The 25,199-nt window shown below is 39.5% G+C and overlaps 2 protein-coding genes and 1 long non-coding RNA gene across 9 annotated transcripts in view; 1 reads left to right on the plus strand and 2 right to left on the minus strand.

Moving 5' to 3' along the window:
- Positions 1 to 1,915: 1,915 nt before the first annotated feature.
- On the minus strand, positions 1,916 to 8,156 carry aqp9a (aquaporin 9a). Its single transcript, XM_074632623.1, has 6 exons — positions 7,097 to 8,156; positions 6,792 to 6,918; positions 5,383 to 5,520; positions 5,159 to 5,277; positions 3,962 to 4,179; positions 1,916 to 2,493 (listed from the first exon to the last, which is right to left on the minus strand). The coding sequence occupies exons 1-6, from the start codon at positions 7,196 to 7,198 to the stop codon at positions 2,286 to 2,288; spliced, it is 912 nt and encodes a 303-aa protein (XP_074488724.1). The 5' UTR covers positions 7,199 to 8,156; the 3' UTR covers positions 1,916 to 2,285.
- Positions 8,157 to 8,230: 74 nt separating this feature from the next.
- Positions 8,231 to 23,938, minus strand: LOC141766094 (cingulin-like protein 1). Of its 7 annotated transcripts, none has more exons than XM_074632615.1 (19): positions 23,827 to 23,938; positions 20,139 to 21,063; positions 19,971 to 20,038; positions 18,591 to 18,693; positions 18,393 to 18,488; positions 18,164 to 18,312; positions 16,953 to 17,094; positions 16,652 to 16,864; positions 16,369 to 16,575; positions 15,617 to 15,721; positions 14,931 to 15,083; positions 14,596 to 14,766; positions 14,200 to 14,352; positions 12,684 to 12,773; positions 9,980 to 10,063; positions 9,360 to 9,484; positions 9,003 to 9,111; positions 8,758 to 8,921; positions 8,231 to 8,668 (listed from the first exon to the last, which is right to left on the minus strand). In XM_074632615.1, the coding sequence occupies exons 1-19, from the start codon at positions 23,907 to 23,909 to the stop codon at positions 8,590 to 8,592; spliced, it is 3,219 nt and encodes a 1,072-aa protein (XP_074488716.1). In that variant the 5' UTR covers positions 23,910 to 23,938; the 3' UTR covers positions 8,231 to 8,589. The 7 variants fall into 7 exon arrangements, with proteins under 7 accessions (XP_074488716.1, XP_074488717.1, XP_074488715.1 ...); XM_074632616.1 differs by having other exon boundaries at positions 18,630 to 18,693; positions 19,971 to 20,065; XM_074632614.1 differs by having other exon boundaries at positions 19,971 to 20,065.
- The window catches only part of LOC141766098 (uncharacterized), a 32,466-nt gene continuing 17,700 nt past the window's right edge, over positions 10,434 to 25,199 (plus strand). The window contains exon 1 of the long non-coding RNA XR_012593573.1: positions 10,434 to 10,572. This is a non-coding gene — a long non-coding RNA (uncharacterized LOC141766098). The remainder of the gene's footprint in view (positions 10,573 to 25,199) is intronic.

A 25,199-nucleotide genomic window follows, 5' to 3' on the forward strand; every position in this document is an offset into this window, starting at 1 on the left:
TCGTTGACAATTAATTTTCTGTCAATCGATGACTTGACTAATAGCTGTACTTGTACATTTTTCATTTGTTTTGTATTCAACGATCTTAATTTGTAAAGTAACTAAAGCTGTCAATAATTGTAGTGGAGTAAAAAACACAATCAGTTCCTTCTGCATTGAAGTAGAATAGAAGTATAAAGTGGAACGAAGGACAAGAGGTACTTGTAAATATAAATGTACTTAATTACATTCCAAGACTGAATCTTGCTGTGTCTTTTAATTCAATCTACAGACAACAAGCAATTTTGACATGGCATCGCAGGATAAACACAGGTCTAATTGATACATTTGATTATGGTCCTGTTGTATTTAGTGTGTTACGGCCATTCCAGTGAGCCAGCATGCACAATACCAGAGCCCTGGCACACCTCAAAGGGTCAGGGTCATAATTAATGTTATCAATTACACCTAGGGTCTATTAAAACAAATGAATATACCGGGTATGTCAGTCTAGTTGAAGGTACAACTGCTTTGGAGAATGTCTTCCTACATCATTTAAAGCCTCGGCCTATAGGTGAGAGACAAGAGGGGAGAATCACATGCACCTGACCTGCACATGAAGCGTTATTGAGCTGCCAGTCAGTCTATAGTATAGACGTGTATAGACTCTATACAAACTGATTTTCCTGTCTGCTCCATGTATGCAATCATGCAATGAACAATAATGTGATTACTTTGGCCCTCAGGCTGGTGTCAGATAAACTCGTCCTGCAGCTCTCAGATGCCTCTCCTCCACTCAGCGCTGAGTATTTCTTGTACCGATGCTGTTTCCTCCTCCAGTCTTGTTTAGCAGCAGGAGGACGTTACCTAAATGTGTGAGGAGTCTCCACAGGATGACAGGAAGGCTCCCTCATACATGAGCCCCTGGGGACACCTCTCCTACATAGGAGCAAGACACACAGATGTTTTGGTCTTTTTGTAGTTATTTTTTTTTCTGTGGTTGTTTTGCCCCTTTTTGTAGTTGTTTTGCATTTCTTTGTGGTTGTTTTGTGTCTCTTTGTAGTTGTTTTGTGTGTCATTGTGGTCATTGTGTGCCTCTTTGCGGTCAATTTGTGTCTCTTTGTAGTTGCTGTGTGTCTCTTTGTGGTCAGTTTGTGTATCTTTGTGGTTGTTTTGAGTCTTTTTGTAGTCATTTTGTGTCTTTGCAGCTGTTTTGTGTCTCTTTGTGATTGTTTTGCGTTCCTTTGTAGTCATTGTGAGTCTCGTTACAGCTGTTTTGCGTCTCTTTGTAGTCATTTTTTCTTTCTTTTTGATCATTTTGAGTCTCTTCCTGGTTGGTATGTGTCTTTTTGAGTGACATTTTGTAGGTGAAGGCCAAGGGGGCTCCTGACAATGCATCGATTTCCTTACACTCTTAGACCGCCTGAGGTTCAGATCAGACGTCTTGCTGTGACTCTTTGATATGTACAAGGACATTAACTAGAGCAATCAGCTCATAGAGGAGATATTTCACAGCATAATGCACTGAGCTGACACTGAGAGGTGTAATCATCCTCTGCAATCATAACAGTTAAAAACAAATGATCCATCTCTTGTGTTGGTCCAATTATAGCTGAAGGTGTTCAATCTTAGACTAATAGATGTATTTGTCTGCTGGTGAGGTTTACTGCAAAGATTCATGTCTGCCATTACTGTCTTCTTTCACTTAATCACACAACAATTAAAGGGATGTGTGTGGATATATGGGGTAATGGTGTAAACGCTGAGATGGAAATGACATGAACAAACTGTCAGATTAACGTCAGTTTTCAGTGATAAAGATATAGTAGATGAAGTGAAATATCTCTTATGAAATCGATATTTGTAGAAACTTTAATGTAGACAAAACAACACAGAGAAAATACAAATATTAATAATAAATAACAGGGTCGGACGATTTCCTCGTGGTTTGCAAAAGAAGAAAAGAATTATAAGTTAAAACAAAAACAAAAGTGAATATACAGAGAATATCATCACAACCACTGAAGAAAATGGGAGTAAACCTAAAAGGAGTCTGGCAGGCATGTGAAACTAAAAGTCCAGTACCAAATGTTTCCAAGTGAATAAAGCCAAATAAAGGGTCTAATATCTATTATACAGTATTTACAACATATATATGAAAAGTCATAACAATGTGAAGCACACAGGACTGAGCTTGTCATGTGTTTATGAAACATAAAAAGTTAGGGAGACAGTCCAACATTGACGTGGACGCTGACAGAGGATGTCTGTCCTTACAGATGGAGGTTAATGTCTTTTTTTTTTTTTTAGCTCATGGTGATCATCTCATATTTGTCCTTCAGGCTGCTGTCCTCGTCATCCTCGTCTTCCTCCTCCTCTTCCTCCTCCTCGTGGGGCTTCTCGGGCTCCTCGCGGTGGTGGTGCAGCTCGATGAACAGATAGTAGATGACGGCGGCGACCACGCCCCCCACCATGGGCCCTGCCACGGGGATCCACCACCAGTAGTTTGCAGTACTGTAAGTATAAAAACACACAAGCAGAAAGAGTTAAAGAAATCTCTGGCAGCCGACACAGAGGCCACTGAGGCCACTGTAGTGACCGGTGCATCACTGGATCATTCACAAGCATCGACTGCATCTGTCGAGAGCACGTGACCTTATGTAACACTGTGCTTCATGTCAGCAGTTGATAATAAACTATATTAGGGGCGTTGTGATAAACCGGTATTGACGATAACCATGATATCTAAAAAAGAAATAATGACATCACGTTAATAATACACATATGATCATATCATGTGAATAATCAAGCGCCTCTTAAATCATTTTATAAATACAGGTGTGGTTACAGACTCTCTCTCCACCTCCCTACACTCATGTAGAGAGTCAAATTCATTTGCCAAAAAAAGCCCAAAACCTTAAAGATGAATTTGACTGATTGCATTATTTTTTCGAATTTTCTATAGATATTGCGATTATATTGTTATCGTGAATTCTTTTAGCCACAATAATCATGTAGTGAAAATCTGATATTGTGACAGCCCTAAACTATATAGAAATGATCAACTGCCTACATTGAACTGTAACAATCGCTCGATTTATTATTGGACTAAATTAATTAGTTAATAAAGATGTATTTCTTTAAATGACCAAAAATCACTTATTACAATTACATTAAATAACATCTACATTAAGTTAGACAAACAAACCAACAAGACAAACAAACAAACAAAAGCAAGAACATCTCTTTTTGTTCTCTCTCAAAAATAGCAATTCACAACATGCCATTATGGACATGATTTTAATTTGTTCTATAAAGAAAAGTCATCATCTAACATTGTATGCATACAATCCAAAGGCTAATTCAAAAGGAATTGAGTTAATATAATTATATAGTGTTTGTTTTTTTATGTTCTGTTAACAGTATTTTCTGATGTATTGAGCAATAAAGAGAGATATCCAAAATTCCCTCTGTAAAAACCTTTGACTCTGTCAACAAAATGAAACAAGAATTTTTAATCTGGTTTTATCCAATTTCAGATTTCTGTTCTGGAAATGTATGCAATTAGCACATATTTAATAAGAATGTCTCATTTGCATATTTAAACACAACATTTCTGAAAACTTAAAAGCTTAATGTAAGTCATTAACTGGGGAAGTTTCATGGTGATATCTATTAGTTAGTTCTTTTTCCAAACTAGGGTGTCTCCCCTTAATAATATTTGAACATACATAGTATATTCAATTCAATTTGATTTATTTTTATATAGCGTCAAATCATAACAGAAGTTATCTCAAGACACTTTTCATATAGAGCAGATGAAGACCGTACTCTATAAGCATGCAGTCAGTGCGACAGTGGCAAGAAAAAAACGTCCCTTTAACGGGTAGTATAATTGCCTGTATTTGATTCACCTCAGGTACATGAGAAAAATCACACATTAAACTAAACATCCTGATGTGTTTTCCTCTGCGATGGTTACCTGAAGACCTCCATCCCCCAGCCCGCCACAGCTGTGAACAGTCGGGGTCCCAGGTCTCTGGCCGGGTTCAGCGGGTAGCCACAGTTCAGTCCCATGGAGACGCCGATGGCCATGATGATCAGACCAATAGCCAGCGGCTGCACGCCTTTGGGAGTGCCGGTGTTTTCACCATCAATAATAGCCAGGATACACAGGACCAGCATACCCGTCCCCACCACCTGCAGGAGGGGGACGCCATTCATTTAGAGTTTAGGCAACACAGTACCAGTACTTCATGTAATCCTGTTTATCTTGACCTGAGAGGTCTCTGTATTATTAGCTTTCAGCTTCCTATTTCTCCTAGACAGGGTTGTTTTTTTTAACTTTACATTCATGTATATCTGAGTCTGTATATATGTGAATGTCTTTGTGTACATATCATGTCTTTTATAATAATGGTATTTTTTTTTAAATGTTAACGTGTATAAACTACATTTGCAACATTTTCACAGCATATGATTCCTCCTAACTGTGTAATATGTATCACTGAAACAAGTTTATTCTTAAAGGTGCAGTGTGTAGAATTTGGCGGTATTTAGCGGTGATGTTGCAGATTGCAACCAACTTATCTACGATGGCCAACGCAAAAACGTGAAAACGCAAATGGACGAATATAGATATAAATGGCTCATTGTAATGTAATGAAAACAAGACAATTCTTATTTTCAGGTGATTATACGCTAGAGAAAACATACTTATTAATATTCCTTTTCTGCCAGTAGATCCCACTAACACACACAATGTCCCTTTAATGGTTCAAATCTAGGTTTTAACTGCTATTAATTATTTAATATTTAAGGAGTTCACCCTGTACAGCACCGCTGTTACACAGAAACATTAACATGAGCACAATCCCTCTGCTTAGACATATCTCAGTGGTTTTAAGCTGGTAGACGTGTTATTTTTGCATCGCTGCGCCCACTAAAACACCGGAAAATGGTGTTAAGTATAGATTTGACCTTCCAGTGAATGCCAGGAAATGCCAGGAAATGGGTCATTAGGACCCAAAACTGAAGCAAAAGAGGGGGGTGTTCTCAGACTAAATGGGCCAATCAATTTGTGCATTAGCTACTTCACAGGATTTTAGAGCTTGAATGGGAGCGCCAGCGATGCACAATAGAGAGGGGAGGTCATAAGGTCACGGCGACCGGAGCTCACCTGGTCAACGAAGCCGCCGAGGACTGACAGGTGTCTCGCAGGGTAGGAAGCAAAAATGTGACCTGTTGCATTGATTCCCGTCACGGACAGAATCCCACTGGTGAAGTCCATGAAAGCATCTGTGAAGAGGACGTGTAAATAGATGTTAACTGTGCACAGTTAGTGTGAACATGTAGCTGAACTATTTGAATATGTATAAGGGAATGAAGTGCAGGTGTAGTCACCGTGGTATAATCCAAAGACTGCAGCAGCTCCAGCAAAAGCACCAAGAAACTGAGCGATGACGTAGAAGGGAAACTTCCAGATCTTCAGTTTGCCCAGGATCACCATGGCCAGGGACACAGCAGGGTTCACGTGGCCCCCTGGGACGGGAGACAAAGCACAGATTGAGAAAGGGGTGCAGCGGATGGGGGTGTCTGGCATGATATCCTCTCCATCATTAGCGAGGCCGTCACATTTACGAGAGGCGGCAGTATGGGAGAGGCCCCCGGGGCGGTGCCGGGTTTTGTTATATATGCTCACAGGCAAAGAGGCAGAATAATGGTCACATATTAGAAATTCAAGCTATGAGTTAAATAAAAACAAAGGGAGCATTATCTGGTTCCTTTTATAAAGCTGTGCTCAAATCCTGGCATTTTAACAACATCTGTCACATATCAGTGATCTGTCTTCATGAACTCTGTTTGGTCCTTCTGATGTAAAACTGGAAGTAGCTGCTGCTCAGATGAGTCGAGCGGTCTCGTTTGGACCGATGAACGTAGCCTGTGATCAATGGCGTTTGCAGGACATTTAGCGCCCAGGGTTATGTATGACCCCAGAGAGGCTGTGTGCACTAGCGCTAACAAATCAATGATCAGTACGCATTCATTGGATGTGAGAAGAGAACTGGCACGACCCCGCTGACACGGGAGGTGGCACACGGCTGGAGAGGAAGTCATAAAGTTACATTATCACAAGCCTTGTGAGTAACAATGTTTTCATTACAACACATACATGCGAGCTGTGGCAGGTTGTTTGTATTAACTATAAATTATTTTAATGCAGTCTGTAGCGCTAAATAGTAGATTAAATGCAACTGAATATGCAAACAACAAACTATATTGTTAAAACTCATTACATTGACAGGATGCCAACACCCAGCAGAGTATGATCTCTGCAACCACCACTCACAATTATTGTAATATTATTTAACATACATAGGCATATTGCGATATACAGTATTGACAATAACCGTGATATTTAAAAATGAAAAATGTATATCATGTTGTTAAAACACATATGATAATATCATGTAAATAATCCAGCGCCTCTTTAACGGTTACAGACTCTTTCTATACCTCCCTACTTGTATTTTGAGAGAAATGAATTTGCCAAAAAGAGACAAAACGCACAATAAGCAAAGTTAAAGATGATGAATTTTACTGATTGCGTTATTTTGTCTTTTTCAAATTTTCCGATAGATATCGCGATAATATCGTTATCGTGAATTATTTTTGCCACGATAATCAAGAAGTAAAACTCTGATATCGTGACAGCCCTACATGTGCATTAAATTCAAAGCACTGTATCAAACTAGTGGGGTGTTGTGGCTCGTGTGAAATAAACAATTAGGTGCATAAGTTCCTACATTTACCTGACACTCCACCGGCCACGTACGCTGCCATCATCAGTCCCACGGAGAAGCCGATGTGGACGGTGAGAGGCTCACCCAGTGTGTTTCGACTGAGGACGCTCTGAGCGACGGAGCCACAGCCAAACAGCTGACCAACAAGAGAGGAAGAGAAGAGCAGATTGTGTCACTAACATCATAAAGGGACATGAAGATTTCTGAACATCTGGAGCTCAACACTTAAACTGAAATAAGCATTTAAACAAGATCTCAGACTTGAAAACTTCTAAAGCAAGTGCACTAAATGTATAATACAAAATGCTACTTACAACCAAGACAAACGTTCCCAGGAATTCTGCCAGGAATTCCTTGAGTATTCCATGTTTGAGAGCACAGTGTTGCCTCATGCTTCTCTTTTGTTGTGTTTCCATGTATCCTTGTGCCAACTGCTGTTAAAACTACCAGATGTGCAGCAGTGTGAACCTCTGGAGCTGTCAGATCTCCACCTCTACCCGACCAAAGCCATTCAGCACACACCATTGATCCACTGGTGAAACCATCACACTCCTCTCATCAGCCTCGTCAACATACACAGTTTCACAAGGTGTGATTTGTATTGTGTCTAAATGGAGAATACGGGATGAAAACCGTATGAACTAAAATACATTTTTAAGGGCCAAAGTCCTGATCATGTTTTTCTTTTTTCTCCCTAGGATGGCTCATTCACTGATCATGTTTTGTTTTCTTTTATGCTGTTTTCCTATTCTTCTCTCCTATTTGGCCTGTGGGGAAATATGTCTTTATTATTAAGCGGAATAATAGCGGGAACTATTTCTGTCTCGCAATCAGCTTTCATATACCTATTCATTTGTTAGTATTTATTTTATTATAATACTATGCATTTTTTATGATCAGGATTATTATTATTATCATCACTAATAATAATAACAAAAATAATAATAACAATAAAAAAGATAAGTAAGTGAGTGGAAAATAAATTGAAATTCATTCAAATAATAATAATAACAATAATAATAATAATAATAATTATTATTATTAGCATTATTGTTATTATTATTATGTTTTGTCTGTTTGGTTGTTTCTTCTTGCTTTTATTTTATTTTATTTATTTTCTCTTCCTTTTTTATTTATTATTTATTTATTTTCTTTCCCCTCACATAAAAATATTAGTTTGGGATTTATGATTTTGTTATGGCATGTTCTCTGTCTTGTTCATTGATATTGTATGATGAAAAGATTCTGAATCTTGGGGAAGAGAGTAACATGTATGGTCTAAGTAAGTCAATAAATACAATTTTTTTTTTTTTTTTTTAAGTATTGTAACTCTCATTAAACGCAACTTCAAATTGGATTTTAGTTGTGTGTGTCGTCAAACATTCAGCAGGATTTATTTCTTTTAAGAGTTTCTGTAGGTGTATAAACATGAGTACATTTTGGGAACGTATCTTTCACACATTTATTCATTAGTTTTGCAGTTTGCAAAATAAACTCACACCGGAAAGCAATAACTTAGGGAACAAATTAATCACTTTGAGTACAGGTAAATAAGCCAGTTGCATTGTAAAATATAAGTTTGTCAGGTGTTGCAGTTATACATGTTGCCACAAGAGGTCAGCCTTGGCAAGGTGCCAACATAGACTGTGGGTGCCACTATATTCACAACTGGAAACATCATGAAATCACACCTGAGTTTGTTAATATGTTGAATTATGAAATCAAGGATTTTTCAGTCAAGTCCAACATTTCTTAATAAAGTCCAGAAATGACTGTTGGACGGCATTTCGTTTTTATCATACGCCAGTCAATCAGATCCAAAGTCATCCACGTCATTCCCGTCGCCCTCCATGACCTTAATGAGAGGAGGTGATTTCCTCTTACGCCTGTTAGTGAAAAAAAAATAAAGTTAAAGAACGACATGACTTAATGTACCGCTGTATATTAAACGCTGTGGCAGAAGGTGAGTGGTCACCTCATCTCGTTCCGCAGTGTGCTCAGTTGGCCGTGAAGCTGCTCGTTGGACTCGATCTGCTCGTCCAGTTCTCTCTGCACCTTCTTCTTGGCGTGTTCCAGACGCTCAATCTCCTCCTCCGCCTCATCCATCTGCCTCTTCGCCGTCTTCAGTCTCTGAGTCAGCTGCAGAGTTCACAAAAGCCAGATATTGAGTCACAAGTCTGAAGTTTTGCTGACTACTTGATAAGTTTATATTTTCTTTACCTGGTCTCTCTGGCTCTGCAGGTTGATGTGCTCCTCATCCGTCTGCATCTTCATCTCCTTCACCTTGCGCTCCAGCTTGCGATTTGCTTGTTGCAGGCTGTTGTTGTCCCTGAGAGCACAGAGCACCAAGAGATCACATCGCTGCTGCAGCTTCCTGTAACTCAACACCTTCTTCGTGTGTTTGGGACCAGAGATACTCTCACTCTTACAACCACAGTGAAAGTGATACCAGTGGGTTCACCGCTCGACAGCTACCATCAAGTATCTGATGGAGCCATTTTCCAAAGTGTTATTCTGCACTGGTGAATTCAAACTTATTTTTGTTAAGAGCTCATTATTTAATGTGCAGGCAATCACCTCTCCTCTCCTTGCAACCTTTCCTCAAGCTCCTGGATGCGGCTGTTGAGTTTGGAGACGAGTGAATCCTGGCTGGTCCTCTGTGATCCTTCCAGATGAGTCACTCTGCTCCTCAGGTCTTTATTCTGACGGACAAAATGAAACAGAAGAATGTCATAAATTAGGCCAAATGTAAGGCAAGGCAAGGCAGCTTTATTTGTAGAGCACATATCAGCAACAGGGCAATTCAAAGTGCTTTATATAAACATTCAAGAACATTGCGACAAAGTTCAAAAGAACATTAAGACATAATTAAAACAGTTATAAAAACATAATTTTTTTTAAAGATTAGAAAATAAAAACAAGCTAAAAATAAAAGCTAGGATAGAAGCTCAAAATAGAGTATAACGAAAAAGAAAAAAAGGTGTGAAAATCGGGAGAAATACAGGAAAATTGTTTCCCCGGGAGGAAACCGGGAGAGGGACATGAAAGACGTGAGTCTCCCGGGAAAATCGTGAGAGTTGACAAGTATGGTCTCTGATCGAGGATGGTCTCTGTTGTCAGTTGGCGGACTGAAAAAAAATATGAAGTCTGGTTTGTTGTCCAGGTTGTGCGGGGTCAGAGGTCAGAGGTCAGAGTACCTGTCTCTCCAGGCTCATCTTGTCACACTCCAGGTCCTGCCTGACGGCTCTCTCCGTCATCAGCTCGCTCCTCATCTGATCCATCTGAGATGGGGGAAACAGTTTTTAACATTCAGCATTGGTGGAAAGTAACTACATACATTTACTCAAGTTTGAGACAGTTGTACTTTACAAGTATTTCCATTTTATGAGATGAATACTTCTACTCCACTACTTTTATCTGACAAGTGTAGTTTCTGAACAATTTAACACATTCTTAAAGATTAAACCTGTTTCCAAACCGTTTTGACCTCGTGACCCCGTCACGGTCCCATGGTTTGTTTGTAGTTCTGTTTCCTGTTTTATTTTGATAGTCACTCTCCTCATGTCTTGTTTACTTCCTGCCTTTGTGTTTTTCCTGCCTGTTTTCTGTCTCACCTGTGTTTCATTAGTTAATTAGTGTGTTTAGACCGTGTGGTTTCACTTGTCCGGTAGCCTGCCTTAGGTGCTTGTTTCTACGTCCCAGTCGTGTTCCTAGTGTTTCGTTTTCTTCAGTATTCCTAGTTTGTGTTGGATTAACTTCTGTTACCTGCATCAAGCTTTGGACTCAAGCTGTAAGTAAGTGTTTTTTGTCATTAGCTACATCATTGAAACTCTCCTCATCTCTTCATCTGTGTTTGGGTCTAAACCTGCTATTCCTGTAACAGACATCTTACAAAACAGTCTGGTTGGAGCCTCTTGTCATGTTTCAGATGTCTATGACTTGTTAGCAGATCAACCAAAGAGACATTTACCCTCTAAATGTCTCACATGGGTTCATTTCCACAAGTGTTTGAGAGTCAAAGAGGATGAATTATTCAGTATTTCATAAATATCAACATAAATGCATCTTGTTTTTTTCGGGAATCACTCGACTAAACTATCCAACTATAAACGTATATACGCACGTAAATAAAGTACAACAGTAAAATTCTGCTTACACATTAATGCATCAGTATTGAAAATCTAATATCATTAATTTTTTTTTTTTTTATTTTATTTTTTTTTAAAATTAACTATTTATTCTATTATATTTTTAGCATACTTTTAGCTTATTTATTAGTACTCTTAATTATTACTTAATTACCTTATAGTTTTCACCAATTGTTTTGCACTGAATTTCTGAGTGGTGGATGGAAGAAACACAATTTCGTTTTTATGTGGAGCATAAAAATGACAAATAAAGGAATCTTGAATCTTGATCTTAATAATGTCACTCACAGGGGTTTACTTTTTATACTTTAAGTACATTTTGCTGAAAATACTTTTTACTCCAGTAGGATCTTTCATGCAGGACTTTTAAATTAAGTATTTTCACATTGCTTTATTGGTATTTTATTGGCAAAGTATCTGATACTTCTTCCAACTCTGGCATTCAGTCATAATATAAAGCAGGCCTGTTCAATTGCTCTTTTCGGAGGGCTAAATAAAACAAAAAACAAAAAACAGTGATGTGCAAAGAGGCCAGACATTTACATTTCCTATGTGATCTGCAAAACTAGGAATTTATATGTGGAAACAATACACCTTTTTAATCTTAGTAGATTATTGTTTGAATAAACAAAATGTTGCATTCATCATCTTTTTGATCCAGTTTGACTCTCCTAAATTCCCCCTGCTTAAACAGCCTGGGTTAAACAAAATAAGTATTTCTGTGCTTAACAAGACTAACATAACTAACTATTAGAGACTAACATAACTATTAACATAACCAAGTAATGGGCTAATTAGCCTACTAATAAAATGATGATAAAATGAATAAGCAAACAATGTAATCACTCAAAAACCCAGAATGTAAGCAGGTTATTTAAATAAAAACACAAGGATATTGCTTTTAGCAGCGTCAAGTGAGTGGTAACGTTGATGAACCGGAATAAACTCTTTTATTGGAAGACATTATTATAACTTTTTTTAAAATACCTTTTTCATATTTATAAATGATTAAAAGGCTGTTTTGAGGTTGTTAAAGGTCCAGATTCGTCCAACGGGCCGCCAATTGAATAGGCCTGATATATAGCATAACGTAAATGTTTAGTAAGTTAGTAAGTGTAAAACATGTGGGCACTGAACCACTAATTCTTTATGCCAATTTGTAACCGTAGAGCTAAATATGGGCTTGCACTTTATATGTATTGACTGAAAACACAGCCGTACCTTATTAAAAAGAGCAGCATCTGTTGACAAGCACTTTCAGGTTAAATGAGAACTTTTCAGCTGAATTCCTGAAATGAGAGGAAATGCTAGTCTGAGCCGCCACATTAGATCTAAAGGCTCTCTCTCTAATAACATCCAGAGGCCCAGTGAAGGGAGTGTGTGAATAGCTGCTCACAATAGGTTGCTGTTTTTTTGTCTTTGCAATGTGTTTTGTGTCAATTAGTCTGCGCCGCTTTGCTCCCATGAATGGTGGCCTACTTTTACAGGCGCACTGAGGACGTGAGGCTCTTTTTGACGACGTCAGAGATGAAGAAACATGTATGAAGTCGGTGCGGTTCTGTCGTGTTTCAGCACTGTTACAAAGTGAACGTTACAGAAACAAAACAAAAAGTGTCTTGAGGGGAAATCTGAGTACTTGGCCCAAAAATCTGTTTCTGATAAAAACAGATGTAGGGCTGGGTGCTCAAACTGAAGACAGGGGGCGTATAGGTTGTCTCTTCATAGCTAATATAGAGTGAGGGAGTGAACCTGCCTGCTCTTTGGTTTTATCGAATCGCTCCATCAGGCGGTCGGCACTGCTGCGCTCATCATTAAGATCCTCTTCTAGTTGACTGATACGTCCCTGAGAGGAGAGGAACACATGAACAAACCATCATCTAGTTAATATATATATTGCATTAATCTGTAATGTTTACAAGCACAGAGGACATGATGAACTTATCCCTAGAAGCTGTGGTTAGAAAACTGATTTTTAATAATATATGAAGAAAGCTGTGGGAATAAATGCAGTAAGACAAAGATAATAATGAAAAACCTGTGATTATGTTAAGATTTTGTACATTTGTTCACTGCTGAATGGACGAGAGTGTTTGACAGTGTAAGAAGAGTGAAAGAAGAGAACACCCAGACAGGTTTGATAACTTTGTACAGTAAACAGGAGCTTCCTCGGTCGATAGGCAGTGTCAACAGTGATCACACTGGTGTCACATGTTTTGTCATCAGCAGGACAAACAATGCTGAGTTATGAGATGTTGTTGCTGTGGCTCTTTTAAGCAACCTCATCGTTCACAGGAACAAATGAGTGCAAATACTGGCACCTGAACAGATTAAGAAGGTGATAAAGTGAAGCGTGTTGGACTGTGAGGAATCGAATGAGAGGAAGTACAGCTCGAGATAATCATCAGTTTACAAGTAGAACATATATTAGGGCTGCACAATTTTGAAAAAAATATTTTGACTGATATTGCAATTGCGTTATGTTTTGAGATATTAGAGGGGATGATCATTTTTACATCATTATACTCATTTTCATTGAAAAACATGATCACGGTGTGTAGAATCTAGTCTGTAGAATTAAATGTGTAGGCCAAGACATATCTGCAGCACCACAATATTTAATTTAAAATGGTATTTTGACACATTTCGACAAATATTGTGATTTGAAAATTGCAGCAGGCTAGTATTTTGATTAATTGTGCAGCCCTAACATAAACACAGTATATTATTATGCAGGGAACATTGCTGTTGTCATCTAAAGCCGGGTTCACACTACAAGACTTTTAAAGTGGTCAGATCGCTGTGCTGTCGCAAGATGATCTAGTTTTTCTTCTTTTTATTTCTCTTTTCATCCATAAACCATTGATTAATATTCATGTTGATGGAAATGTTATTTTTCTACATCCTGCACTGTGACAAAGTATACCTATATACTGTTATATATTTGGATGCATGTTTATCTTGTTACAGCATCTCAAAGGGGCACATGTTCAGGTTAGCAGCACTAACAACTGTGGAACATCTGTGACTCTGGAGGGAGGTTTCCAAAGTCTGAGAAGTCGTTTTTGGCGTGGCGACACAGATTGATAACAGAAACCTTGCATTGCAAACTAGGGAAGACCAGTCAGAGAACGTCTAATGAAAGATGAAATTTAGGATCCAGTGTTTTGAGCATACTAGAGACTAAAAGTCAGGGTATCTCTGTCTCTGCTGGATCAATTGTTACCATTCTTTCTAAAAGTTTCCAAAGTTAAAGTTGCCGAGACATTTACCTCCATGAGTTTGAGCTGGCGCTCTCGCTCTCCCGCCGTGGCTACGTTTTTCTCCTCCAGCTCCTCCGCCCTCTGCTCCAGCTGCCGAGCCCTCAGCTGGGCCTCCTGCTGCTCCCGGCGACACCGACGCAGATCCTCCTCCAGAGGAAGCAGCTGAACACATAACAGAACACAGAGTAAACACACACCGTAAGATAAGGTAACATGCAACGTCTGCTATTAGGTCATGGTCAATCAGTCCTACTTTATTAAACAAAAGCAGAATTATTAGACTACTAAGAAGAAAAATACTCAAACAAAGGGACACAACTCCTTTTCCATCCGGGTGGTGAGTTTACATTTCATTTTATTGGTGACTCACATGCGGATGAATCAGAGAGACAATGAGTACCACACCTCTTCCTGAAGTTTTTTGGCTGCCTGTCGGGATTTCTCCAGCTCTACTCCCTTTTCCTGCAGCTGTCTCCGCAGCTCGTCCAACTCCCTCTGGCTCTTCTCTCTAGCCTCGTCGACCTCGTTCTGAAGTACATCTGTAGACGCCTCGCACTCCTCCATAATGCTGTTCATCTGAGATAAACAAAGAGCTGCTACAGTCAGATAAGTGGACCTCTTTGGGAATGTGGACAAGGCTATCCAAGCACAAGAAATATCAGCTGTTTCTGCTGATCTCATGGGTTAAGATAACAGATTTTCATGTTGCCATAGGGCCCAATAAATAGTCCAGCTCTCACCTTCCTCTGCAGTTGCTCCACATTCCGATCCTGCAGCCTCCTCTCGTCCTCCAGCTCAGTTTTTGTCCTCCACAGGTCCTCTATTTGTCTCCTCTCCTCCTTGAGCTTCTCCTTCAGCTCCCTGTGCTCATGATTTAGCCGGGTCAGCTTACCCTGGGAAGGAAAAACCAAAGGAAACGGGATGACCGTGAGCTTCCGAGCATGGATAAAAAGGCAAGAAACATGAAGAGAGAGAGGATGGCATGCAGCAAATTACGTTGCAGTTACATGGTATGCATCTTAGACCACTAGACCACCACAGTGCAACCGATAGGGGTGTAACGATCTGGATCAATATATGCATAGTGAAAACACCGATACCTATCATCTATGAGATACGCCTTTATTTTCAAATTCCCATGGCACATCTGTGACAAGATTTCTGTCCAACCGCACCTCATTCCTACAGAACCCAGTAATAAAATTGCCAAATCATATTTTAGTTGCCTTTTGTGAGTTTATAGAAATGTAACTGTGTGTTAAATAGGATATTGTCTAATACCGATCACAGCCCCTGAATTGAATCGTAAATCGTATCGTGGCAGACGTTGTGATATCAGCAAATATCGTATCGTTGTCCAAAGAATCAATGCAACTTGTGATTTAAAGCCCTATAGCAATCAAAGCTAACGGCGACCTCTCTTTACCTGCACGTCCTCCAAGCGAGTGAGCAGCGACTGGTTAGACTGACCCATCTCTTCCTCGTTCCTCCTCACGTCTGTCAGCACTTCCTCAACCTGCTGCCTTTCTCTCTGGGGAACAAGGAAAACATCGGGATATACATAGCTGAGTAGACCACATCAGGAAGATAAATGTTGATTTAAAAACTAGGGCTGTCAACGTTAACACGATAACGCCACTAATGTCTTCAACGCATTAACACAATCGATCTTTCAGAGGTTGTAGCTGGCTCAGTTTTAAAGCTAGAGTGAAGGTACTGGTATCATATGAAACTAGAAAACCTAAGGTGTCCATTAGTACCATTAGTTTTCAAAGGGGTCCCTTGACCTTTGACCTCGAGATATGTGAATGAAAATGGGTTCTATGGGTACCCACGAGTCCGTCAGCACACTGACACACTGACAGCTGTTGTTGCCTGTTGAGCTTGTTTTCCATGTTATGATTTGAGCATATTTTTTATGTTGAATGCAGTACCTGTGAGGGTTTCTGGACAATATTTGTCATTGTTTTGTTAATTGATTTCCAATAATAAATATATACATACATTTGCATAAAGCAAGAATATTTGTCCACTCCCATGTTAATAAGAGTATTAAATACTTGACAAATCTCCTCTTTAAGGTACATTTTGAACAGATAAAAACTGTGCAATTTACTATTTTAATCGATTGACAGCCCTATTAAAAACATTTAGAAATAAACTAATCAGTTGTCCAACCTCCAGCTGCTTTGCTCTCTGCTCCAGCAGTCTCTCCGTGGCTTTAGACTCCTGGATGGTTTGACTCAGCTGATCCACCTTGTTGTTCAGCTCCTGCACCTTCCATCTCAGCTGATCTCTGTCCTGGCTCAGGTCCTCCAGCTGCTCATTCGCTAGACCTCTCTCCTCCTCTGCTTCAACCTTCTCTTGACCCAGCAGAGCACTGCTCTGGGAGACAGGACGCAATAATAAACCATGAAACCATGTTTTGGCTTGTAGAAACAGTAGAGATGCACGTCTTTACCTCTTTAGCCAGCTCTAACTCCCTGAGCAGCTTTTCAAGCTCAGTTTCAAATTCATCCTTCAGAGCGGCCATGTATGTATCGTGGGTCTCCACCTCCTCTTTGAGCGCCCCTTTCAGGGCGTTGAGCTCCCTCTCCCTGCGGTGCACCACCTCTTCCTGCTCCTCCTTCACCTGCAGCATCTCCTGAAAGTCCTCACGCAGCTGCGCCATTTCCTGACAGACATCCATCAAAATATTAACGCCACTACCTCGAGTCCAGTAAAGGAGCTTTAGTGTATCTTGTTCATGTGGTTTCATTTACCTCCAGAAGGACTTCTTTCTCTGTGTTTATCACCTCGGCCCTCTTGGCTTGGTCCAGCTCATCGTGCATCTCAGAGAGCTGCTGCTGAAGGTCCTTCATCTCCGTCTTGGATCTGTCTCTCTCTGCCTTCATCTGTGTCAGCCTGACAACATACAGGCAGGACAGACGGACATATTTTAGTTTCATATTTTAGATTAAGGAAAGAAGCCTGTTTACTGTGCTTTGCAAAAAAGCGTTTTTAAAAAAGGGTTTGATAGAGCTAGATAACAAAAAAGGATATCTGCACACTTAATCCCACTGGTATTTGACCCTGCTCTCAGTCAAATGACCTTCATCAGATCACACATCACAGTTCACTTGAATGACCTAAGAGTATGAGCAGAAGCTTAGTTAAAGAAAGTGGAACAAAGCATTGAGGCATTTGATTTAGTTCTGAACTGAACACTGAACTTTGTTTGATACACTTTGTTTTGCGACGCAAGAATTAATTAAAGGAAGTGTTTGACATTTTGGGGAGTACGTTTATTCGCTTTCTTGCAGAGAGTTAGAAGAGAAGCTAGATACCACTCATATCTGTCCGTTAAATATGAAGCTGCAGCCAGTTAGCTTAGCATAAAGGCTGGATACAGGTGGAAACAGCTGGCCTAGCTCTGTTCAACAATAACAAAATCCAGCTAGGGCTGGGTGTTACGGAGAAAATCAAATATCACGATATTTTTAACCAAATACCTTGATATCAATATTGCAACGATATTGTAGGGTTGACTATTGGTGCTTCCACAAAATATTTACATGATGAGATTTTGGAAAATAATCATCAGTAATGTGGACATAATGACAAAGTGGGTAACGGCAAATAATAGAACAGCTAAGTTCAGAAAATGACATCACTCTACTGTAATGCAGCCTGTAAAACCAGGAAAAGACACTTATGCGATATTACAATATCCAAAATCCAAGATGATATCGAGTCTCATATCACAATATCGACATATCGTCCAGCCCTACTACCAGCACATCTAAAGCTCACTAATTTACAGGTTGTATCTCAGTGTTTAATCCACACAAAAGACATGTGCTGGACTTTTTGACCAGAAATTAGACACCTTGCTCAGTGGAAGCCCTCATTTATCTGATAAGATTTATATATTTTTACATAGCATATTTTTCATTGTAAACTCTGTAGAATGACTCAGAGGTCAGATTCTTACTCCCGTTTGGTGGACTGAAGTTCGGCCTCGACCTCAGCCAGTCTGTCGCTGAGTTTGCAAAGCTCCTCCTGACTTCTGGCCAACTCTTCCTGAAGTTTTTTCTTCTCTGTCCTGGCCTTTTCACAAGCCTTGGCTAGAGTCTTCTCATTCTGCGCAAAACAAACGACATCAGACCACAGGAACAGGAAGTGTTTTAGAGGTGAATCAGCAGGATGGGATTTCACTACACCTTAATCTCTGTTTCCAGTTTTTGCTTTAATTCAGACACTTCCTCCTCCAGCTCTGTCTGCTTCTCCTGCAAAAACTTCACCTCGGCTGAATAATCCTAAAAAAGGAGACGCCCAAAATCATCGTTAGTTTCAGACAAAGACATTAAATGATGCTCAACAGTGATCAGCGCTGGCAAACATCTCATCCCAACACACACTTCCTCCTCCTCCACATTTTCAGCAGTCTTCCACTTGACCTTGTTGACCCTTTCAAGCAGCAGGGTGACTTTCTTCTCAGTGGTGGAGTCGTCATCAGTCGTCCTGAGAAGCAAGACAAATAGTTCACAAACAGTACTGGCCGGGGGTAATGTAAAATACAATTGAGTCAGTTGTTAAACAAAGACATGGCAGTGCAGGACGTCTCAGCTCAACCTGCCTAATCCAGGTACATAGCATTTAATGAATAATAGCTCTACTCCAGCACATATTTTCAAAATGCCACCGATGAATCGTAAAAACTTTCCATGTGGAGAATTTATTTTATCAGTGGAAACCAGTACATGCTCTGCATTCCTGACTGCTGCGTGAGCTCACACAGCTGGAGCAGAAGCCCCTTATCTGACTGCATTACATGATCACAACCACCAAAAGGTCGCTGTGGGGTTAAAAAAGAGACGGTGTTAAAGAAAACTAATCTCAGCTTTCAACTTCAGATGAAAGTGAAAGTGTAAACTCATTTATTAGGCTGTTTTAAAAGTTTTTGGTATTACGTTTATTCACTTTTTTGCCGAGAGTTAGAAGAGAAGATTGATACTACTTACATGTCTTGTAAAACTACAGCTTTTCATTTCTACCCTTCGTTTATTATACGAGTTAACTGGTGACCTTTTAGAGGTGCTGGTTAATGGTTGCATGATAGGAGGAAAATATGCGATATGCGAAAACATTGTTGAATATCGTGATGAGGATATTACTTGCGATATTAAAGTGTACTCAGTTGCCTGCCTTTCTGCTGCTTTCAGTATACCGCTGAAATATAAATTGCTTGTTGAATTAAAATTTGTTTCCAACATTCTTTTATTGAACAAATTGAACATTGCACTGAGCACAAAAGGCACAAAAAAAAAATAATAGCTACATTTTAAAGTGCAGTTTTCTACTGATACTCTTTCAACTGACTCAAAAAAAATCCCTGAGTGCAATATCACTATCTCTGCTTCAAGCTGACATTGTGATGATGATTAAAAAATGATATATTGTGCAGCCCCAGTGCTGGTAAGTGGATTTTGTAACCATTAGTCTTTTTAAAAATCGAATTATATTATATTTTAACTGATTTTATTCAGCATTTTGTTAAAGCGTGTTTAATTTTTTCGCTTCATCTTGTGTAAACCACTTTGTTCTGGGTTTAAAAGGTGCAATGCAAATAAAGTGGCCTTGCTCTTATATGCTATGCTGGCTGTAGCTTCATATTTTTGGTACAGACATGAGAGTGGTATCAATCCTCTCATCTAACGATCAGCAAGAAAGCAAATAACCATATTTCCCCAAAATGTCAAACTATACTAACTCAGTGCTGAGTGCTGAGGGGCACTTACCCATCCTTGAGGTAGGTGAACAGTATTTGTTTGGTTGTGTCTTCAAGTGGGTCTACTGAGACCTCTTGCTGTCCTTTCAGAAGATCAGGAGTGACCTGGTTAGAGAATATACAGCAAATAAATACACCCTTTAAAATGACAATGGTGCCCTGGCACAAATCACTTTACCTGTGCGTCTCTTTCATCGTCAGTCTGGTCACTACATGGTTTCTCTGCTCTGTGAAGGTGTTTAGCAGAATGTGGAGACATCGTCTCTTTTCCATGATGTCCTATAAGCGGCGTGACAGGCTTGTTCTCCTCCCTCGCCAAAGAGGCCTCTCCGCCGAGGAGTCGAGCCCTGGCTGACCCCGGAGGATACATCTCACCCGGGGTCTCGCCCCTGACACCCTTCAGAGACGAGGCTCTGCTGGAGGAAGAGGAGGAGGATGAGGAGTCTGAGGTTCGGCCGCTGTCCACGCTGCGGGACCTTCGACACTGCTCTGGGTCCAACCGGTTCCTCGGGCCTCCCCGTCCTCTCCGCTGAGTGGTGTTGAACTGGCTTATTAGCTTCCCGACAGATATGAAGGAGTCTGTTTCCACTGAGTTTGGGGACCTTGCAGGGACTTGTCTACCTGAGGGAGGTGTCACCTCACCCTGGTCTCCCACTGGGCCCTCGGCAGGCAGAGGGATCCTAGGTTTGTTCACAGTCTCAGGAAGAGGGCTGGTGTTTAGCTGTCTGGATCGGGCGACTGAAGCCGTTGAAGGAAGGACTACGTTTAGGTTATTACTTTCAGGGTCGTAAGGTCTCAGGATCTCTGGGTGTTTCTGATAATGAAGCGCGGAGGAGGTGGACTCAGAGGGAGGGTGTCTTTCGTCCACAGACCTCCTCACCATGCCGGGATTGTACCCCGCCTGGTGAGTGATGACTGAGACGTCCTGGTGGATCTCCTGGCCAGAACTGTTCAGAACCACATAGGGTTGACCTTTAATCCCTTGGATCTGCACCCGGACTCCAAAATGGTTGTCCTGGCCTCCTCTGGGACTGTGCAGGTAGCTCCTCTGTATCCTGACGTCCGGAGAGCCGCTCAGTCTGTGGGACTCCATCGTGACTCTGCTGGATGCAACAGACGAAGAAACCGGCATGTTAAAAATGACACTGACCCTGCATGGGAACTGGAGACTGAGGTTGGTGTTTACACAACATTGGAGCAGGCTCAGAGCCACACTGGGACAGACAACCAGGGAGCTCCTCCACACAGCTGCACTCGGCCGACATAAAGACACAATAAATGGACACTGACGAGAGCCTGATATTGCTGTGCAATGAAAACAGCTCCTTCTGTGTGCTCATGACAGGGTACTATTGTACGAGCGCATGACGACCACAACTGGCCGGGGTCTCCGAGGTGTCGTCACCCACTTCATGGTATGACACTCGAGGAAAGTGTTTGTCAACAAATATGTTACTGTGAGGCTGAAACGCAAGAACACAGGAGGCGTTGTGCAGCAGACAAAACGGTGTCTTCTTAAGAGCACCGTCCTGAGTATGGTGGTCGCTTTAATTGATTAATAACACAACAGCTCAATTATAATAAGTCAATTCTGAAAAAATATGTTAGTAGGCTACCACTTTCTAAAGGGTTCACTTTACAAAGGGTTCTTTAATTGCTTTAATAATGTTAATACATGATTTACGAAAGCTTTATAGATAGATATATAGATAGATATAGATATAGATAATATAAATACAAATAATATAAGAAAAACATATTTAATATATTAGACAAATGCATAAGAACTTGATTGATTTGGACAAATATTTTTCTTCTTAAAGCACACGTTATAAAAGGTTTATAAACTGTAATTATTGGCGTTATTAATAGTTAATAGATAACTTACTAATGTTTAATAGATCAGTTGTAAGCCATGAACAAGAGCAACTTTTGGTTTGCCAGGTTGTAGGAAATCCTCCTCCAGCATGATAGTTGCTTTGTCCTTGAAGCAAACTCTTAAATTAATCAGGAAGTCCCCTCAAATGGACTGTTTCACCTCCAACATCCATTTAACTTTAAGTTATTAACATTGACTACTTGACAACAGTCATACAGTCAATTAAAGAGCTATTCCATGTTTCATGCGTCGCACGAGGGTTTTGTACAACCTGGCAAACCAAATTATGTTCTTATTAATAGCTTATAACTGTTCCATGAAACATTAGTAAATTATTTATTAGCCATTAATAATGCCACTAATTACAGCTTATGAAATGTGCTTTAAGACGGAAATATTTGTCCAAATCTAGTTCCCTTTAAAGCTGCAATGATTAATCGATTAGTTGTCAATTATTAAATTAATCTCCAACTATTTTGATAATTGATTAATCAGATTGAGTATTTTTTTTAAGAAAAAAAAGTAATTTCTCTGATTCCAGCTTCTTAAATGTGAATATGTTCTGGTTTCTTTACTCCTCTATGACAGTAAACTGAATATATTTTAGTTGTGGACAAAACAAGAACATTTGAGGACGTCATCTTGGGCTTTGGGAAACACTGATCGACATTTTTCACCATTTTCTGACATTTTATAGACCAAACAACTAATCGATTAATCGAGAAAATAATCAACAGATTAATCGACAATGAAAATATTCGTTAGTTGCAGCCCTATTTAATAACACAACAGGTCATTTATAATAATAAGTATGTTCAGAAAAAAATAGCCTACTGGTACCAGTTTCTATTGAGGCACCCTTTACAAAGGGTTCTATAATTGCTTTAATAATGTTAACACATGATTTATGAATACTTTATAGATCAGTTCTAAGCCATTAACAAGCACAACTTTTGGGTTGCCAGGTTGTAGTCCCCTCAAATGGACTGTTTGCCTACTTAAAGTTATCAACATTGGCTACTTAACAGTCGAACAGTCAATTTAGGAGCTATACCATGTAGAGCTGCAACGATTAATCGATTAGTTGTCAACAATTAAAATAATAGCCAACTATTTTGATAATTGATTAATCAGATTGAGTATTTTTTAAAGAAATAAAAGTCAAATTTTCCTGATTCCAGCTTCTTAAATGTGAATATTTTCTGGTTTCTTTACTCTATGACAGTAAACTGAATATATTTGAGTTATGGACAAAACAAGACATCTGAGGACGTCATCTTGGGCTTTGGGAAACATTTTTCACCATTTTCTGACATTTTATAGAGCAAACAACTAATCGATTAATTGAGAAAATACTATCGTTACTTGCAGCCCTAACACCAGTGTCATGCTGGAGGAGGATTTTGTACAACCTGGCAACCCGAATGATGTTCTTATTAATAGCTTACTCTTCCATGAAACATTAGTAAATTATTTATTAGCCATTAATAACGCCACTATTTACAGCTTATACATATATAAAGTGTGATTTAAGAAAAATACTCCAAATCAAGTTTCTATGTATTTCTCCAATATAATACCCTAAATATTTATTATTATTTTTATTTTGGCATCACACTTTTCAACTTATACGTGAACCTAATAAGCGTGTTATTTATGAGTGAATCCCATAATAAAAGCTACAGGTAGATCTGCGTTTATCCGGTTTCTACTTGATGAACTTCACTTTTTAAACTTTTAACAATAAACAAAGTTTGCGAAAACATAATAGGCTAGCCAACCAGGAACATCAATCAACAAGTCTATCACAAAACAACCATAGCTTCATACTGACAGATTAAGAAAGAAACATGACAAAATAAAGTACATGAAGGTCCCTGAACTCACCACTGAGCCCTGCAGACGCACCAAGAGTCTCTGGAGAAGCAATATTGAGTTGTTATTTTAAGGAAACATGCGTTATAAAGATATCAGAGCTGAAACCTACCCGCTGCCTGTGTGTCCCGTCTGAGTGCTGAACAGCCTCCTCCTCCTCTTCCTCTTCCTCCTCCTCCTCCTCCTCCTCACCATCCTGCTCTAAGGGGCGTTCACTGCCAGCTCTGTGTCACATATTCAAACCAGATGACTTTCTGCTGCTATGATGAAATATATTAATTTATAGTAAACTTATAATGATGCGAACAAAAGGATCTTTATTTATCACAATGTAATATTGTGAAATATGATTAACAAAGACTGTTTAAAGTTCCCATAAACAGTTTAAGGACATACAGATGTGTGTTGTTTAGTAGCCAGTGGTGGAAGAACTTATACTCGGATGTTTTACTGAAGTAAAAGTAGCAGTAGGTTACCACAGTGTAGGAGTCCTCTGTTAATAGTAAAAGTCCTACTTTCAAAATGTTACTTAGACTATTTACTATCTACTAAATATTTTTGGCATCGTTGGACAAAAATTCCATAATAACCTTTCAGCATATTAAAATAACTACACACAAAACTACACATCGTTGGTTTCACTCAGGATGCAAACTCCAGTCTCCTGGGTGAAAGTCCTGTTTCACACTGTCTGTGCTACAAAACCTGACTTCTAATTCTGCTCCTGTCATAATTACTACGGTCTCTAGAGGTCGCTGTCGTGTTCTTTAACCTTGTTGGTGTAGTAGGCCCCTATTGACCCACATCTATGGGGCTTATAGCGACTGATGACGCCTGCTGAATAGCCTGACAGGTAGAACCAGAGTCAAACCTGGAACGTTATAGGATTACATGGTCAGCCCCTTAAACCTCTCTAGGCCACTAGTATGCTGTAGGGTGACCTTGATTCTCACTAGTATGCTGTAGGGTGACCTTGATTCTGGGCAATTTTCTAGATTGTAATTTTGTAGCATTTAACAGCAAGTTTGTGAGAACAGTTTCTTTTTGCTGATGTAGTTTGTAATGTTTGGTCTTTGCTTTCATAGAGCTCAGGCTTTGCTAAATGTGTTGACGCTATTTTATGTTTTTGTGATCAGTAACTACCAACTATTTGGCCTCTTTTGGAACTTTGTCACTTCACATTCATCACTTTGATAACTTTATCTTGTGACCCTTTGGAGGGGCCCAATCCCTAGGTTGGGAACCACTGGATTAAACTACCAAATATAATATATATATAATATATATATAAATATAAAGTAGCTGAAACTAGCTGCACCAGCTACAACAGTTACATAACAATCTAACAATGACTACAACCATCTAATAATATAATGTATGATAACAGGAGCCAAGTGCTTTTGATATTTTTAGTGCATTTTGCAGATAACATTTATGTACTTATAAGTACACTTTTGAATGCACTTGTAATGGAGTCATTTTACA

This window comes from Sebastes fasciatus, chromosome 4 (genome assembly GCF_043250625.1).
Source record: "Sebastes fasciatus isolate fSebFas1 chromosome 4, fSebFas1.pri, whole genome shotgun sequence".
Classification (NCBI taxonomy): domain Eukaryota; kingdom Metazoa; phylum Chordata; class Actinopteri; order Perciformes; family Sebastidae; genus Sebastes; species Sebastes fasciatus.

Bases quoted from the DNA above. Each gene is read 5' to 3' on its own strand.
- LOC141766094 (XM_074632614.1), bottom strand. From the start codon at position 23,909: ATGGTGAGGAGGAGGAGGAGGAGGAGGAAGAGGAAGAGGAGGAGGAGG. The intron at 18,313-18,392 runs GTGTAGTGAAAT...TGTTTTGCGCAG, and splicing joins AACTGGAAACAGAGATTAAG to AATGAGAAGACTCTAGCCAA. The intron at 8,922-9,002 runs GTAAAGAAAATA...TGAACTCTGCAG, and splicing joins TGCAGAGCCAGAGAGACCAG to CTGACTCAGAGACTGAAGAC.
- aqp9a (XM_074632623.1), bottom strand. From the start codon at position 7,198: ATGGAAACACAACAAAAGAGAAGCATGAGGCAACACTGTGCTCTCAAA. The intron at 5,521-6,791 runs GTAAATGTAGGA...CTCCCGTCCCAG, and splicing joins CGTGGCCGGTGGAGTGTCAG to GGGGCCACGTGAACCCTGCT. The intron at 4,180-5,158 runs GTGAGCTCCGGT...CCCCTCCTGCAG, and splicing joins TCGGCGGCTTCGTTGACCAG to GTGGTGGGGACGGGTATGCT.